We start from the raw sequence: 16,577 nt of genomic DNA on the forward strand, positions 1-16,577 counted from the left end.
GAGGACATGTTTGTGGAATGAATGGAATCTGAAATGACATTGTAGAATTTCACTGGAAAAGGGAGCTCATAGGAACAGTGTCACATGTCAACATGTCTTTGTGTCGTGCTGATGTCTCCACAGTCATCCTGACCTGGCTGCAGCTTTGTCTTCATGTTAAGCACAGTGCAAGTCTTATTCTCTGCCTTTGGTAATCAGCAGATCTCACGAGAATGAGTTCTTCCTTCTAAACAACTGGTTCCAATACTTGTATGGGTTGTGGGTAAATATCAGGGGTTTTTTTTACCTTTCCTGAAAAAAATAACGGTATAACTTTTTTTCCCCCCAAATGTAAGACCAGCAGTATTTAAAGTCCGATTCCACCACAAATCATGTTTTTGTATGGTAAATCTGTTTTTGAAGCTTAACCATGAAAACCCCAGTGGTTTCTTGCACTCTGCATATCGCTAAAGCATACTCAGGGCACTTAACAGAAGGTGTTTGCGTGTTGTGATGTCATACAATCAAAGCCTCATCAAAGACCAGCGTAAACACCGGGTATGCATGCATATTACTCAGCCTCTGATTGGACAACAGACCAGCTTGGGACAGCCACATACAGTAACTGCAGTACCAGGTTTATGCTTGTCTTTGATGAGGCTTTGCTTGTGTGACATCACACCATGCAAACACCCCCTGTTAGTGTGCCCTGAGTCAAATAGTTTTCAGTGAGTGCTCATCTGAAAACATAATATTGGTTCTCGTTTTCCCCCCTTTATTTTAGAGCAATATTATTGCTTTAGAGATATGCAGAGTGCAAGAATTAGTCAAATTCTTTATGTGCAAGCTTCAAAACACATTAACCACACATTTTTAGTGGAGTGAGCTTTTACTGCAATTGTTTTAAACAAAAAAATGTTCTTGTTTTGCTTTTGGCTGCATAACAATGAGTGTCTCTCCCTTTAAAACAAAGGTTTGGTTTCCGATTTCCCAATACAATTTGGAAAGGCAAAACCAAAAACTGCAAAATGATAGCAAGTGCTGAAAGTGAAGAATATTGTATTTTGAAACGTTGATTTAGATGAACTGCTATTTGCATTTACTTGTCTCTCTCAGCTCTTTGGCTGGAGCATTATGAACATCTGTTGGGTGACTGATGAAAATACAGAATGTCAGAGAACAGGATACTGGACAGCCGGGTGTAGATAATGAGACAAGTCTGTTTAGTATCGTTTGATACAGGCAAAACCCCATGGTCCTGTCAGGTTTCAGCTACAGTGTAGATCATGCTAACATGCATGTCTTCGGACCACACGATAATAATTGTGATGTTTTACCTACAGTAGCTCACCTACATTCATTCATTGATTCATACATTCATTCTCTTAATTTGTTCATGCTTTCATTTGATTATTCTTAGTTCGTATAATCATGCAGATTTCCACTTGCAAGCACTAAAGGACCATACCGCTGTTAAGCCATTTATCTTACCAAAACATCTCCCCTTTAATTACTTCATATTTGGCATTTGTTTACATTTTCTCCATGGTCATTAAAAAGTTACCACGCTTAACTGAATATTTGAGTCAATGTTGGTTAAAACCACTTGAACCCTAGCATTCCTATTCTGGGGAACATTTCCCGAAAATAGCCTGTGGGATTTCCCTAAAGAGATTTGATGTAGAGGGAAGATTAGCAGACCAAATGCAGAGCCAATGGTCAAATTAATCTTGAATGTTGAAGAAATTACTAGTTTATCAATAGAATATCGTTGGGTTGACTTTTCAAATGAATCCCCTCTTTTAAATGTATTAAGGCAACAATATCATAATTTTGACTATAAAAAATTAAGTTGTTGTAAAGTTCACCAGGTTGGATTACTGTCTGTGAGTTGATATTCTTACTGTACTGAAATGAATGGAAACTAAGGGCTTCCTCAAAAATCGAACAAACCGAGGAACACTTTGTATAATTGTTGACAGTGATGTCAACTGTACCGTGACTTGTAATCAATGGGCTAAACATGCCAGACTAGCTTGATGGCTAGTACGTAGGTAGAGGTAATGGTCAATAACAAAAAATGGGTTGCTATCAAAGCCGTAATTGGAATGTCATGTGCAGTGAGCTGTGCGACTGTGTGGTTAGACTTGGCTAGAGGAACTATTGGCAGGCGAACTTGGAAGTAGAATGCTTGGCAAATTTGTTCTCACTCATCCACATTTGTGGCATAAACAGAGGGGGGTGAGGGTGGGCTCAGTGGGGGCTTTGCTGTGACTAACAGTCTGAAAAGAGACCGACTGTCAGTAGTTGTTTGCAAACATTGCTAGGGACAAGAATTAGACTGAGCATGTATTTTAACACCATATCTTTCACTTTTTCATTCGTTATAAAATACAATGTTCTTAACGATATTTAGGAGGGGGCCGTGTCTGATCAATTGAATATCAACATCTACAAAAAGCAACTTCAAAAACTGTCTGGCGTGCAAACTAAAGTCTGAGTAGATGTTCAAATGACCCCAGAAGTGTTTTTAAAGAGAAATTCCCCTTTAAGGTATTAAAAACAAATTGTTAGAAGGGGCCAGGGTCAGTGATTCTCGAGTAGCATTCCTTCAGTAGGTTACTCTGAGAGGCTTATTAAGCACAGACCAGACGTCCCCACAGGAATGTCTGACTGCATGACCACTGGCCGCCGGACATTCAGACATGACCAAATTTCCCATCCATATTCTGCAAAGTAGACGACCCTGAGATGTAGCTACACTGCCTTGTTTATTGCTCAGTAAGCCCACCAGTCTCTAAAAGTAGAAACTACAGAAACATGTGGAATTGAGGAATGTTGATGCATGCAGTTGACCAGTCGGAATTTGCGTCTCCCCCCACAACAATTTTTAATGACTATAGCTGAGTTTTGAGTGTAGCGTAGCGGAACTAGAGAGGGCATAAGATAGTTGTTTGGCATAATGCGTACGATTTTCCCCCTGCTCCTGCTTTAACTCATTACCCAGCCTGGAGGACTATTAGCCCTTGTTTATTAGCTGTAACAGGGGAAATGGCTGCCCCACTCCCTTCCGCCGCGGAGGCTCCATCCACCCCAGGGATTATCTCAAAACACAATTATCAAACCTAAAAACACCAAAATGTGAAACAGGTTTCTCTCTCTCTCTCTCTCTCCCTCCCTCCCTCCCTCTCAGGGCCCCTGTGAAGTTCAGCGTAATGCTCGACATGACTCACAGCTTTTGTTTAGCATTTGTTGATGTTTTTATTCCAACGGTGCAGTGGCCACTTGTGGGATAATCAGTCATGTTGAGTAGGCAGCAGGCTTCACCTCCTCTTCTATCGTCAAACAAACCCCAAGTACGCAAATGTGTGTCTCACAGGAATAGGTAGAGCATTTGGCAGACTGAGCATATAGACAGTTGTGTGGGAGAGATGCATTGCTCATCATGGGGGGGAGGGAGAGAGAGAGAGAGAGAGAGAGAGAGAGAGAGAGAGAGAGAGAGAGAGAGAGAGAGAGAGAGAGAGAGAGAGAGAGAGATGCTTAACACACATCATGGAGAGCTTACAGAAGGAATCCAAAATCAATACAGTGATTACATCTCCTCTGAGGATATTTCAAACCAGTCATGTATTTTTCTAATTGTATGCTAATAATGTGTGTGGGAGAGAACAAGACAGAGTATTTAGCAAGAATGTGTTGTGGGCTGAAGTTAAACTTCTTACTCATTGCAGCATAACCACTTGTGGTTTACAGGGTTAATCCTGGATCATTCAACTCAATGGAGGTCAGTCTTTCGCTGCTATGAAAACACAGTTCTTTACCATATGTGCGCTCTCTCTCTCTCTCTCTCTCTCTCTCTCTCTCTCTCTCTCTCTCTCTCTCTCTCTCTCTCTCTCTCTCTCTCTCTCTCTCTCTCTCTCTCTCTCTCTCTCTCTCACACACACACACACATACAAACACGCACACACGCGTGTGCATGAAGAGAATTATGTTTCAAAAGTCAGTCATGCTCTGTTGACCTGTGGTGTGCCCCAGGGTTATTATAGGCACTGAGAGCAAGTCTAATTTTTTTAGACTGACAAGTGACAATTTATTGGTCGTTTAGCAGCTAATCTTAAGCAAGCCCCAAAAAACCTAGGAGTCTTCTTTGACCACCATACAGTATGCATTTTGAGTCGCATACAGAAGGTATTTTTTCTTTAAATTGATAAACATTCTGTATTACCTGTTCAAGACCTGGAAAGAAATCATGGAGCAAGGCTCTGTGCCTTGCTCCAGTTGGTCCAACATGAGGCTGCTAGACTTTTAACCATTACACCTGTTCTCAAAGTGAGGTCCCGGATCCCCTATAGACCATATTCACACGGCGGCCATATTGCCATTAAGTCAATGAAATGCCACCCCAGTTGCCACCCCAGTTGCCACAGCAACGCAATGTTAAATTCCAAAATGGCCGCCCTGTGAATATGGACTATACTTTTGCCATGGAGCAGAAAGTGGATGAAGATGGACAGACAGACAGACAGACAGACAGACAGACAGACAGACAGACAGACAGACAGAGTTTTCTTCATTTTATTGTACTGTAGGATAGGATTTCATAGTAGGACAGGTCTTCTGTCCAAGACAGTCTCAAATCTTGGCTAAAAAACTAAGGGTGATGGAGCCTAAAACAATCCTTCCTTAGTTATAAGAAACTCAGTGTGATAGTGTGATTTTAAGAAGCCGCACTTAAAAGCACTTTCTTTTGTGATGTCTCTGTAGTTTTTTTGTTTTTATATTGTTTTATTATTGTTATTATTATCATGTAATGTGTTTCAATGTACAGCACCTTGTAACTCATATTTCGAGTGGGGCCTAGCGCAACCGATGCAGTTTTCACACCCAGCGTCCCCACGTTGTGTAGCAAATGTTCTGTACTTGCAGCCATCTGTGTGACTTTGGCCGTGTTGGTCTTATGCTTAATTTATACACGGTTGCGTGTCGGATTCATGCTCCAAACATAGCAGATCTACAAGCTCACAGGACTATTTTGATCACAATCAAGTACTGTAGGTATAGTATAATCAGGCTTCAAAATGAGTTGTGGTCAGATGGATTGTTGACTCATTGCTAAAGGGATAGTGTCATCAAATGGTGGTCCGTGACTCAAATGGCGAATAAACAATGGACCTTGATGTGAAAAGGGTTGAAAACCACTGACTCAGTATGCCTTGCAATTTTCTATGTCCTCAAATTGTGATTATTCATTTCCAGAGTTGGAGATCAAGGTGACATCAGCCTTCATCAGAGCAAATGAGAGTTTCATTATCACTGCCATATTTTGGTCTAATGAAGAGCACTACGGTTCGGTTCATTCTCATTTCATTATGAGTCAACTCAATTCCAAAGCAGCCCATGAGGATAATTGTTTTGATTAGAGACAGTCATTTGCGATATGAACAATAATGTTTCGATGCTGGAGCAGGGACAGAAGGTTCTGTGATGGAAATATCCTTGCCTTAAATAAACATGGTTTTCTGCACTGTAAGTCTGCATGGTTGTTTTTCAAACTGTTAGTGCCACACTAGATAGATAGACAGACAGACAGACAGACAGACAGAAAGACAGACAGACAGACTGGTAATTCTGAGAGTGTACAAATGATACCAACCCATTTGTACACTCTCAGAGTTATGGGGGTCTGTGGCCTATAATGCATTGTAAACTGAGGGTCCTTGAAAAAGGTTTGAGAATCACTCACCTAATAAAGGGTATGGAACACTCATACTTTCAGGACACCATGCACCCCTACACTCTTTCCCACACACTTAAGGTGACTCTCCACCAAACAGACTACTTCAGACTACAACAGACTCAGTGGCGCGGGAAGGGGGGGCTATGGTGGCTGCAGCCCCCCTGGTGTTTTTTTTTGTAAATTAAAAGTCTATACACACACACATATATATATTAAAACAATGATGTATTTAACTTTGGGGAATAAAATATTTGCTGAAAAAACGTGCGTGCGCATTCCCCCGCCCAGCCCAGCCCCCCTTGGAATACATGACTTCCAGCGCCCCTGAACAGACTACAACGGACTGGCAGTCTGTTGGCAAAAGTTGGCATTTAGTTCAGCACAAACTGTCTGCCGACGTTAATGAGGTCTCATTATTACAGGCAGCGTTGCCATATTTTGTGAGAGAAATAAGCAACCAGGTCTAGGAAAACAAGCCCAAAAGAAGCAACTTAGGCCTCATGAGCACTTTAAACCTATATGCATTGGCTATTTGAAAATAGCAGCTCTACAAGCTCACAACGTGTCGCATCGGCTATTTTCAAAAACTCTTGCAATAAAATGTGGAATATTTGGAATATTTTTGAAACATTCTAACAACACAAATGCACAAAAAATGTCATGAAAATATTTGAGAACCACTGCTTTAAATAATAATGAAAAAATTTGGAAACAAGCCTAAATAAGCAATGTACACTTTAGAAACAAGCCCAAAAAAACTACCAATTATTACAAGCAACTTATCAAAGTGGGGTCCGGGGATCCCCAGGGGTCTTTGAGGGTTCCAGGCAGTCCCCAACAAAATTAGTTAACATAGCATACAAATCAGTTTAACCACTTTTAACCCCATTTTATACTTTGGCTATTCAAAAATAACCGATCTACAAGCAAAAAAAATGGAATTACCCCTCCAAAAATGTACAACACAAATCTTATGGGGGTCCCTGGCACAAAAAAGAACAACTTTCAAATGAGGGTCTGTGGCCAAATATGCATCAATTTGGGGGTCCCTGACATGAAAAGGTTTGGGAATCCCTAAGTTCAGACAGGTAGGTTTGACGTTTAACTGTTGTCCTAATTACTTTGTAGCACTTCATTGTTTTCTTTGCTCTCTAATTACATGTCATTCTGTAACTCACCTTGGATAATATAGCATCTGCTAAATGCCTAAAGTCAAGTGTAAACTGTAATTGTAAATTGGTGCAACTTGGCACGGCTTCTCTTCTGGGAATCAGTGGTGGAGCAGGAATATTGCTGGTGTTGCCAGCAGACAGCTATATGTGGGTCATTATGGATCGCAGGGGAGTGACTCAAATGGCGAGTGCCTCAGGTGCATGGAGCCATGGTGTGTCCCTTCAGTTAATCCATCACACCTGCTGCCCTTTCTCTCTGGGATGGGAGAGAACGCTGCAAATGCATCGTGAATAACATAGAAATCAGTGACGGAAGGAAGGAGTACTCATATCTTTTACTTAAGTAAAAGTACTGCAGCAATATAAAAATAAAAATAAAAATCTAAACCGACAAAGTAAATTGTAACTAAACTTTCCCAATAATTGCCCTGGAGTAAAAAAAGTACAATATTTGTCTCTGAGATATATTGGAGTAGACGTATAGAGTATTGAAAAAGGTAAATACTCAAGTAAAATAAAGTATTCCTACCTAAAAATTTGACTTAAGTACAGTACTTGAGTAAATGTACTTAGTTACTTGTTTCCACCACTGATGGAAATACATGTGGATCTGTGTGTCCAAATGCACCGCTTTATAGCTTTCATAGACTTTTATTCACAAAGGCATCTATTATAACAAGTTATTTCTGAGTGGTGAAGACTATTCCGTCCTTCTGAGTAACATGTCCTTTAGGAAAATATTTGGGAATACTCTCTTTAATACTGGATCTCTTTTAAATACTGGAACTGGGTTAGTTTAACAGTTCCAGTGACATGCTAATGATTAGATTGTGTATAATCACTGGCCAAACAAATTACTAACTAATTACTGTAATAATTGCTGAGAGCGAAATGAAGCAGGGACCGCCCACTGCATATTGTATAACAGATTAAACTTTTTCATAGATTTCATAGATAGCTTCATAGACTTGTTTGACAGCACTGTCATGTTTGTTTGTTGACTTATCTTTTCTAATAATATGTTGGATTCATGTTAATGTGTATTTTCAGACTTTTTTTTGTTTGTTTGTTCTTTTGATCTAGGAAGACAATTTATTTTTTACACAAGAAGAGGTAGTCTAGTCTAGACAAATGGACAGAAAGGCATACAGCTGCTCAGTCAATATGTTTTCCAAACTGTATGATTCATAAACGTGCGTTCATGATAGGCCAATTTGTAGCTACAACAAATGACTAATTAATTCACAATTAATAATAGTAATCTGCTGCTGTACATCACATTGGCTGAAACAATCAAAACGCAATCAGAACACCAACTTGACCTATTATATGGTTCCTGACACACACACACACACACACACACACACACACACACACACACACACACACACACACACACACACACACACACACACACACACACACACACACACACACACACACACACACACACACACACTATATTACAGTAGATCTGATGGTCATACAGGCCTTTTAAGGAGGTCTCAGTTTAATTGAAATTTAAGTTCCAAGAAACTGTTGCAATGGTCATTGGCTTCATGATAACGCTCATTCACACACTGCTCTCTTATTCAATATTTCTTGGTAGAAAAAGGAATATTCCTGTGATACCACACCGTCTGTATTCATCTGATTTCGCCCTGTGTAATTATCTTTCTATTACCCGAAATCTAAATTAAGCTCAAAGGAAAGAGATTTGACGGAATTCCAACCAACCATAATGATGTGTTACGGCAGATCTTTGACACTACAGTTGAAGACAATAGACTTGCTTCCGACAGTGGCAGAAACATTGGCATAAATGCATATCATTTGAGGGAGATTACTTTGAAAGGGAAACCACATAATGACACATATTTGTTATGATACATTATTATACGTCTCAGAACAGTTTTTGATCGGCCAGCTACTGTGTGTGTATACAGTATATCACATTATCACAGTTTTAAATGTTACACTGCTGGGGTTAAACTATCAGCAACAATCAGAATGCTTCCTTAACCACAGCGTCCCTATTCTCGAGTGAACATTACGTGAAAATAGCTCACGTTGTGATCGGCTATTTTCGCCGGTGAAGAGATTTGGTGGAGAGGGAAAAAGGAACAGACCTAGTATAGTAGTGGACTCCATATCTCTGCAATGCAACGGTGAGCTCTTGGTGGGTATCATTATCCTGGACTCCATGCTTCTAATCAAAGGTACTATGTTATACACATTAGAAGCCCATCCTTCCTTTAGCCACGACAACTTCCTGGTGTCCTCCCGGGACTGGAGGCTCTCGTAAGCCCACAGGTGATGCACAACGTACAGGTCACCAATCTGAGAAAAGAACCCGCCCACTGCTTCTTGATTCTCTCGTCTGTGTTTGATGGCCCTCGCCCAGTGATTGCCCCATTCAATCATGGTCCCTGGCTTGAGTTTGTATGAGCGCATTTCATAGATATTGGGCCCTGGTCTGGGCAGGGGTTCATTCCAGAAGCTGAACTCCAGAAGGAGCTGGTTCTGTCTGGAAATCAACATCTTGGCCCTCTCTTTACGAAACTCCAAATACTCCTCGTTATTGTTCAGTTTGTTCAGGCACTCAGTCAAGGCTGGGTAGCCTCCTCTGTAGCGCCAAAGGTGCACAGCTTGGTCTTGCTCTCCATCCCAGGTATTCCAGCTTCCTACCACCTCACAAGGGTAGTCCTGGTCAACATGAAGCTTGTTTTGCACCTCTGCCTCTAGACTGTTATATGCTTCCAAACACTCTGGTTTGACATTGTGAAATTGTATTTTGTACAGGTTGCTGGTCTCCCTCTTTGAAAGCAGGTTGGAGTGGGCATCTGTCCTGGCATCTGCTTTGTGGACAAACAGGGAGTGAAACCAGCCCCTGTCACTGCTCTCTGAAAGCCTCCTTGTTGTGACCTTCAGCAGATCCAGGGAACATCTGTTTCTGACCCACGCAGAACTCGCCACCATTGTTCTCCTTATATTTTCAGACTTGTAACCACTTAAACCCTCTATACTAAGTAAACTTGACTGTTGGCTCTGTACTTTTTTCCCTATTGTCTACACCAAACCTCTTTGCCGAAAATATCCAATCTACAAGCTCCCAACGGTGGGTGGACCACAGCCACGCCACTCTGACTCATAACCATGAACAAACCCGATACGCCCATATATAGGCAGGACCACGACTACGTCACTCTGACTCAGACATAACCATAAACAAACCCATAGGCAGGATATAAATGTATGGGCATACACGTATACTGATGACATCAGGGATCTCCATATATCGGCATAAAAGGGACAAGGACTGATGGATGAATCTCCATATATGGCCATATATGGACATGATCTCCATATATTGGCCTGAACCTCTAGTTACATTATAATCAACTCCCCAAAAGATGCCCCCTCACATAAAATTTGACCTAAAGTAAGCTATTTAACATGATCCTATACCTACAGTATACTCTATCCATGCCAGTGGTTCTCTACGATTTTCATGTCATAAGGACCCCCATCCATGGACCCCCATCTGAAAAGATTTTGTGCCAGGGAGCCCCATACAAGTTGTGTGTTAAAATGTTTCAAAAATGTATGTATATATATTACTTTTCAAGATTTTGTGAAAATAGCAGATCTACAAGCTCACAACTACATTAACTAATTTTGCTGGGGACCCCCTGGAAGGAACCCTGGGAGTCCCCAGACCCCACTTTGAGAACCACTGTGCTATGCACAGTGTGCAGACTATATTTTATTGAAGGCAGCAAGATTAACAAGTAATATTATTAACACATAAGGACTTATTTAGGGCTGAGTACCCGGGAAAGATTCATTACTGCTGCTTGATCAATATATACATACATTAATTATCTGTATAGTTAATTGGGATGCAGCGTTATTGAGGACGCAGACACACACACGCACGCGCACGCACGCACGCACGCACGCACGCACGCACGCACGCACGCACGCACGCACGCACGCACGCACGCACGCACGCACGCACGCACGCACGCACGCACACACACACACACACAGACACACACACACACACACACACACACACACACACACACACACACACACACACACACACACACACACACACACACACACACACACACACACGCAGGGGTGAAAACATAATCTACGTCCCCGGCCTTAAGCCTGCTGGAGATAATTAGGCATTACATGGGTTGTTGTCGGACAGACCTAAGAGCAAAAAACATAGACTCACACAAGCACACTGTAACTCCTGCAGCATGTGACAGGGATAAAGGCACCAGAATGCGTTGCTCTCCTTATTCACAATAATAATCCCACTTTAGCAATCGTGGTTCCCCAGTAGGCTTTGAGGGCTGTGGAAATACGTCAAGTAGATACAGTACATGTAAAGGCATGACCTGTTGACTCTGTGATTACACTTTCATGCAGCTGCTACCGTGGGATGACCGCATGAATATTCCCTTTGTTCCAAGCAGCTAGCTTGATTGGAAGTTGTAAAATGGATGTAAGCGCAATTGCATGTTCATTTGTAATGCACTAATTGTGAGAGATGTCCAGGATCCGCAGCTATTGTAAAACATCAATTAAACCTTATTTTTGGTAATCAATCAATGACACACATCTTACAAGTTCAAACGGCTCTCAAACAGACTTAAGAAAACTGGACCTGAGTTGTCTCTGTACTTGGACCGCTTGTTTCTGTCTACACCAAATATCTTTGCCAAAAATATCCAATCTACAAGCTTGGAGATCTACTATTTTTGGCTAAAGTTCCCCCCAGACTATGGATGCTGGTGTTCAAGTGGTTAATATATAATTTGAATTTCAGGTGGTTGGCAACATTATGTTATTTCTTTGCAGAGTTAATTTGTATCCATGAAACACAATATAGGCTACGCACTACGCCGGACCATTTAGACCCACACTACCCACCATTGTGAACAGTGAGCACACACATGCACATAATAGTAGGTCTACACACAAGCATGCGTGTTAGGGATGTTAACAATTAATCTATAATCGATTAACTGCCGCTAAGAATTTACTCGATAAAATGTATTGATTTTCAATTAATTGGGCTAGTGAAAGTTGCAGGTATGGTGTGTGTGATATCAAATGTGATTTTACCATATTCACAGTAATCCTTATTTAAGGGCTTTTGGAGAGAAATGAGACTACATAGAGCACTGCAGAGGGGAGGTGTGTGTGTCTGTGTCCAGCTGATGCTCGATGACGCTCGTTAGTGTTATATACATCGAGGTAATTGATTGAATTGCACTCATTTTCGGTTTCGGACAAGAATTTTCCCTTTGGTCTTAAAAAACGCTAACCTGACTCCGCCAGATGGAGGCGGTATTGACTTCACAGGTTCACAATACAACCTCCATCTGGGCTCGCTCAGAGAGTAGAGATACTCCGCACCACGGCTGGTGCTGACCAAACAGTGGCTGCAAGGGGCGGGATCTTGGCGAGACCGGATGTGACGCCATCGAGAAGCGCTTATTGCGTTGTAGTTCTTTCACGTTCTTCATTCATCATGGTTGAATAGTATACAAAAGAACTACTGCTGAAGCAGGTACTATACGTCATGTAGACACGTCAATATGATTGGCTGATAGACGGTGATAGACAGACGGTCCCATCCAATCACCTGCCAAGTAGCTTGAAAAAAGGGATCGCCGTCTTGCAACGATTCTGCTACCGGGGTCCCAGATGGAAGTAACGTGTGAAACAAATGTGACGCAAGCTTGTTCCATCTGGCGGAGTCAGGTTAAAAAAAACGCCGCTTATTAATAAATCGGTTAATCGGTCGATAAGGTTATCAACTATCAATTAATGAATTAATCGATCATTTGCATCCCTAATACATTTGTAGCAGAGAGGGTCCGCTCATAATTCTGACTCCCTTTATTCTGAACGTCTGGAGGTTAGGTTTAGGGTTAGTTATAATGGGGGACAGTCCAACGGACCAACGGGACGTCGGAATAATGGGCCGTCTGAATAATGACATGGCACCTAGCTGAGTCCTATTGAATCCCAGAAGCCTCGGCTAACGTCGTATTCCCCTTTGAATGAGCAGTAGATGTTTGATTTCCCATGCGGGAGACCTGGGTTCAAATGCAAGTGGCCACATTGGGGGCTCATCCTGATTTTTTTTCCCAGAGCGGTGGAGGTTGGAGGTGTAGGGGGGGTTGAATGTAGAAGAGTAGCCCTGCCTGTAGCCCAGAAGCCTAATATCCCCCTTGGCCAGGGGTTTTCTCATGCGGGAGACCAGAGTTAGAATCCAGCTGGTTACACATACACACACAGATACATACTACATACTAGCTGCAAAATGATTCAAATTTGTAATCAAATTAATAATTAATTATGATTAATTATCATTCGTAACTATGCCCGAAATATCTAAATTTTCTCCGTATATTTTTGTGGGAACAGAAAGATAAATGACTCGCTCTCTCTCTCTGTCTCTCTCATTCTACACATGCATTAATTGCGTTAAAACTTTTAATGCGTGAATTCCATAAATGAATTAACTCAGTTAATCAACTAATTTTGACAGCCCTAATACATTCACAGGCGAATGTCCATGGAAATGTAACATCATCCTTGCTGGGTCTGAGATGTGCAGGTGCAGGGTCTGCAAGTGACCAAAGCTTTTAATACTCTTTGCTTAAATAAAGCTGTTCACTTAAAGGTTACAGAAGCAGCTTGTGACCAACAGATTGTTGTCAAGAGTGCTCAGAGTGACTGTGAGAGTTAATGAGTAACACCCCAACTGATGCCATCATCATGCCCATGAGCAAGGCACTTAAGCTCTATAGCTGCAGTGGACAGAGCACAGTGGCTGCTGTGTGGTCAAAATGACTATAGTATATACTGGGTACTGCTGAAAATGAACAGCGTACTCAAGTGCTTCCTTTGGGTAAATACATTCACATTCCTTCTTCCTGTATGGTTAATTTGGATCAGTGATCAGTATTTGAATTTTTTAAATAAAAGTTGTCCCCTTAACTGGAGCAAATTAAACTGTATAGTTTAACAGGGCAGACATCCATTTGACTCGCTATACCGAGTCTGAGCATTGAACCATAATAAGTACATGCTTGTTAATATGCACCATTGAACATCCGCTATGCCGCCCTATTGGAGAAAGTTAAAGATTTGAATAATCCTTGACATAGATTACTACCTTCTAACAATAATTGTCAAAGACATATATTTTATGTTCCATAGCAGGCTGATGTAGACCATAAAACAATGTATTCTCTGTCTGGATACATTTCCATCCCTGTATAGCTTTAACTTTACCAATAGCCGGAATATCATTTCTGTCCGTCATTCGTAATAGCGAACTGAAATTATTTCAAAGATTGCTGCTACATTACCACAGATTGTTGCATGACAGTGTTGGCGCAGATCTTTGCCTAAAATGACATGGCCAAAATATGGACGCAAGGTTGAAAGTGATTAAGTCTGTCTGTGGGTTTTGTACATAATTTAACTAATGACAAGTATCCACAAGAGCTTGTGACTAAATACGTTTCTTGTTTCTATTTCATGAAAACATGGTTTTGGACATACAAGGTTTACGTCTGACAGCGATGATATAATTTTTTCTTGACAATAATCGATAAAATCCCCTGCCATTGGCATCAGAACAATATGAACACTAGAAATGTGCGCACCTCGGAGAGCAGATCTCCGCCGGGCCGGGTTGTCTACCCACGGCTGTGTTGCGAACTGTTATAGCATGAAAGGTTAAAGGGTGGCATTTCTTCCTTGGCCTTGTGTGATTGAGAGAGCAAAGTGACCACCATATTGACCCTTCATGATCACGGATGTTATTCTTACAATATCCTTGCTTTTGGGCCATTGAAGTAGTATCCTCATAGGAAATGTTTAGTTATTAACTTTCTTTGCGTATCACAAAGTGCAATTGGATGAGCTACACTAAGACATAACTTTACTTATGCTAATTAGAATGAACATGATGTGTAATCTTTGTAAATCAGCCAACTATCGCTGTCAGGTTTATCACTAACATTCTCTGAAGCGTTGAAGCAGCTACAAAAAGTGCTTTGCTGGATGCTTGCCCTCCGCCGCCTACTCAGCACTTTTCCTCAGGGTGACGAACACTGATAAAGACAACAAGCTGTGGGCTGGGCCTCTTATGTGCTTTTGCAGACTACATTAGGCCTGGGCCTCTGCCAGACCACAAGTGATGTAGCGTCCTCAGGCCTTCAAGAACAATTAAAGGTCAAGTTCAATCGTTTATTGTACCATTAGCAGCACAACGAAATTGAGTTTAGCAGCTGTCCATGAAAATAGATTCAACAGTAATATTCTGTTCTTTTCTATTGTATATGTGTCATGATATTGTGTGTCTATCTAGCCACCGGTTAACGACAACTATGTCATTTTTGTGAATTCATGGGAGAGAGAAATCATGCAGGATACAGGACACAAAGAAATGAGCAGACAAATTTGAAACTGGAACACTAAAATTTAAGCTGATAAATGTGGGTACTTTATCCTGATTGGTTGAAATTGTCAACCCACCTGGAAATATTTCTGTTTATTAAATATCTAGAGAGACGGGGAGACCCCTGTTACTGAATAAACACTCTATATTACTATCAGAATATAAACCTTTTAACAAAACACTTTTTGTTTTAACCAAGAGAGATCACTTACACTACCTTTAGCAGCCATTCATTGGAAACACCTGTTACTATTGTAAGTATTATATGGAAATAGGCATAGCTATTTCCAAAATAGCTGCCATGAAAATAGTCTATTGTGGATGTGTTGGCTTTCCTTTCATCGCTTGCTGGCTCAATTAATTGGGTGTGTGATGTGATGTGAGTGAATGGTTCTTTGTGAATGAATGAAATATAGTCTGTGCACTGTCAGTTTGTAGAGCGCCCATTGGCTGGTCGGCAGAATGCCCAGGTGCCATCATCAGCATCCTGCTGCAGCAACGTGGAGCTGCATGAGCACAGGGAGGAGAGACAGAGGAGAGAGAGCATTGCAGTAATCTGCCTGTCTCCATACTGCCTGTCTGTCTGTCTGTCTGTCTGTATACTGCCTGCCTGTCTGTCTGTCTGTCTGTCTGTCTGCATACTGTCTGTCTGCATACTGTCTGTCTGCATACTGTCTGTCTGTCTGTCTGTCTGTCTGTCTGTCTGTCTGTCTGTCTGTCTGTCTGTTTTCCTGCCTGTCTCTGTCTGTCTGTCTGTCTGTCTGTCTGTTTGCCTGCCTGTCTCTGTCTGTCTGTCTGTCTGTCTGTCTGTCTGTTTTCCTGCCTGTCTCTGTCTGTCTGTCTGTCTGTCTGTCTGTTTGTTTGCCTGTCTGTCTGTCTGTCTGTCTGTCAGGAAAGCAACAGCCAGGAGGAGAACAACTAAAAGGTCTTTCTCTCATCTGTCACCTCAGCCGCTCCACGCGTCTTTAGCTCGGCTCCCTCCCTCCCCGTCATGTGTAATACAAACCCCGTGACCACCTTCAATGGTGCCTCATGCCTGCGTTCTCTGTTTGTTTTGGGGGTTCAATCGTAAATAACAGAACAGCAAGGGAAGGAAGGGGGGAAAAGTACCGAGGAGACAGACAGACAGACAGACAGACAGGTGTCACGGAGGAAGTTGACCAATTAAGAAGCAGCGCACCGG

At 41.7% G+C, this 16,577-nt stretch overlaps 1 protein-coding gene across 1 annotated transcript; it reads right to left on the reverse strand.

Annotated features, from left to right (window-relative positions):
* Positions 1-7,043: 7,043 nt before the first annotated feature.
* On the reverse strand, positions 7,044-9,867 carry LOC308076950 (protein NipSnap homolog 1-like; the record flags this gene model as incomplete). The annotated part of the gene is made up of 2 exons (XM_080417470.1): positions 7,044-7,144; positions 9,018-9,867. The coding sequence occupies 2 exons, from the start codon at positions 9,865-9,867 to the stop codon at positions 7,044-7,046; spliced, it is 951 nt and encodes a 316-aa protein (XP_080273596.1).
* Between the last annotated feature and the right edge of the window lie 6,710 nt (positions 9,868-16,577).

This window comes from Gymnoscopelus braueri, assembly GCF_963280865.1.
Source record: "Gymnoscopelus braueri genome assembly, chromosome: 21".
Classification (NCBI taxonomy): Eukaryota; Metazoa; Chordata; class Actinopteri; order Myctophiformes; family Myctophidae; genus Gymnoscopelus; species Gymnoscopelus braueri.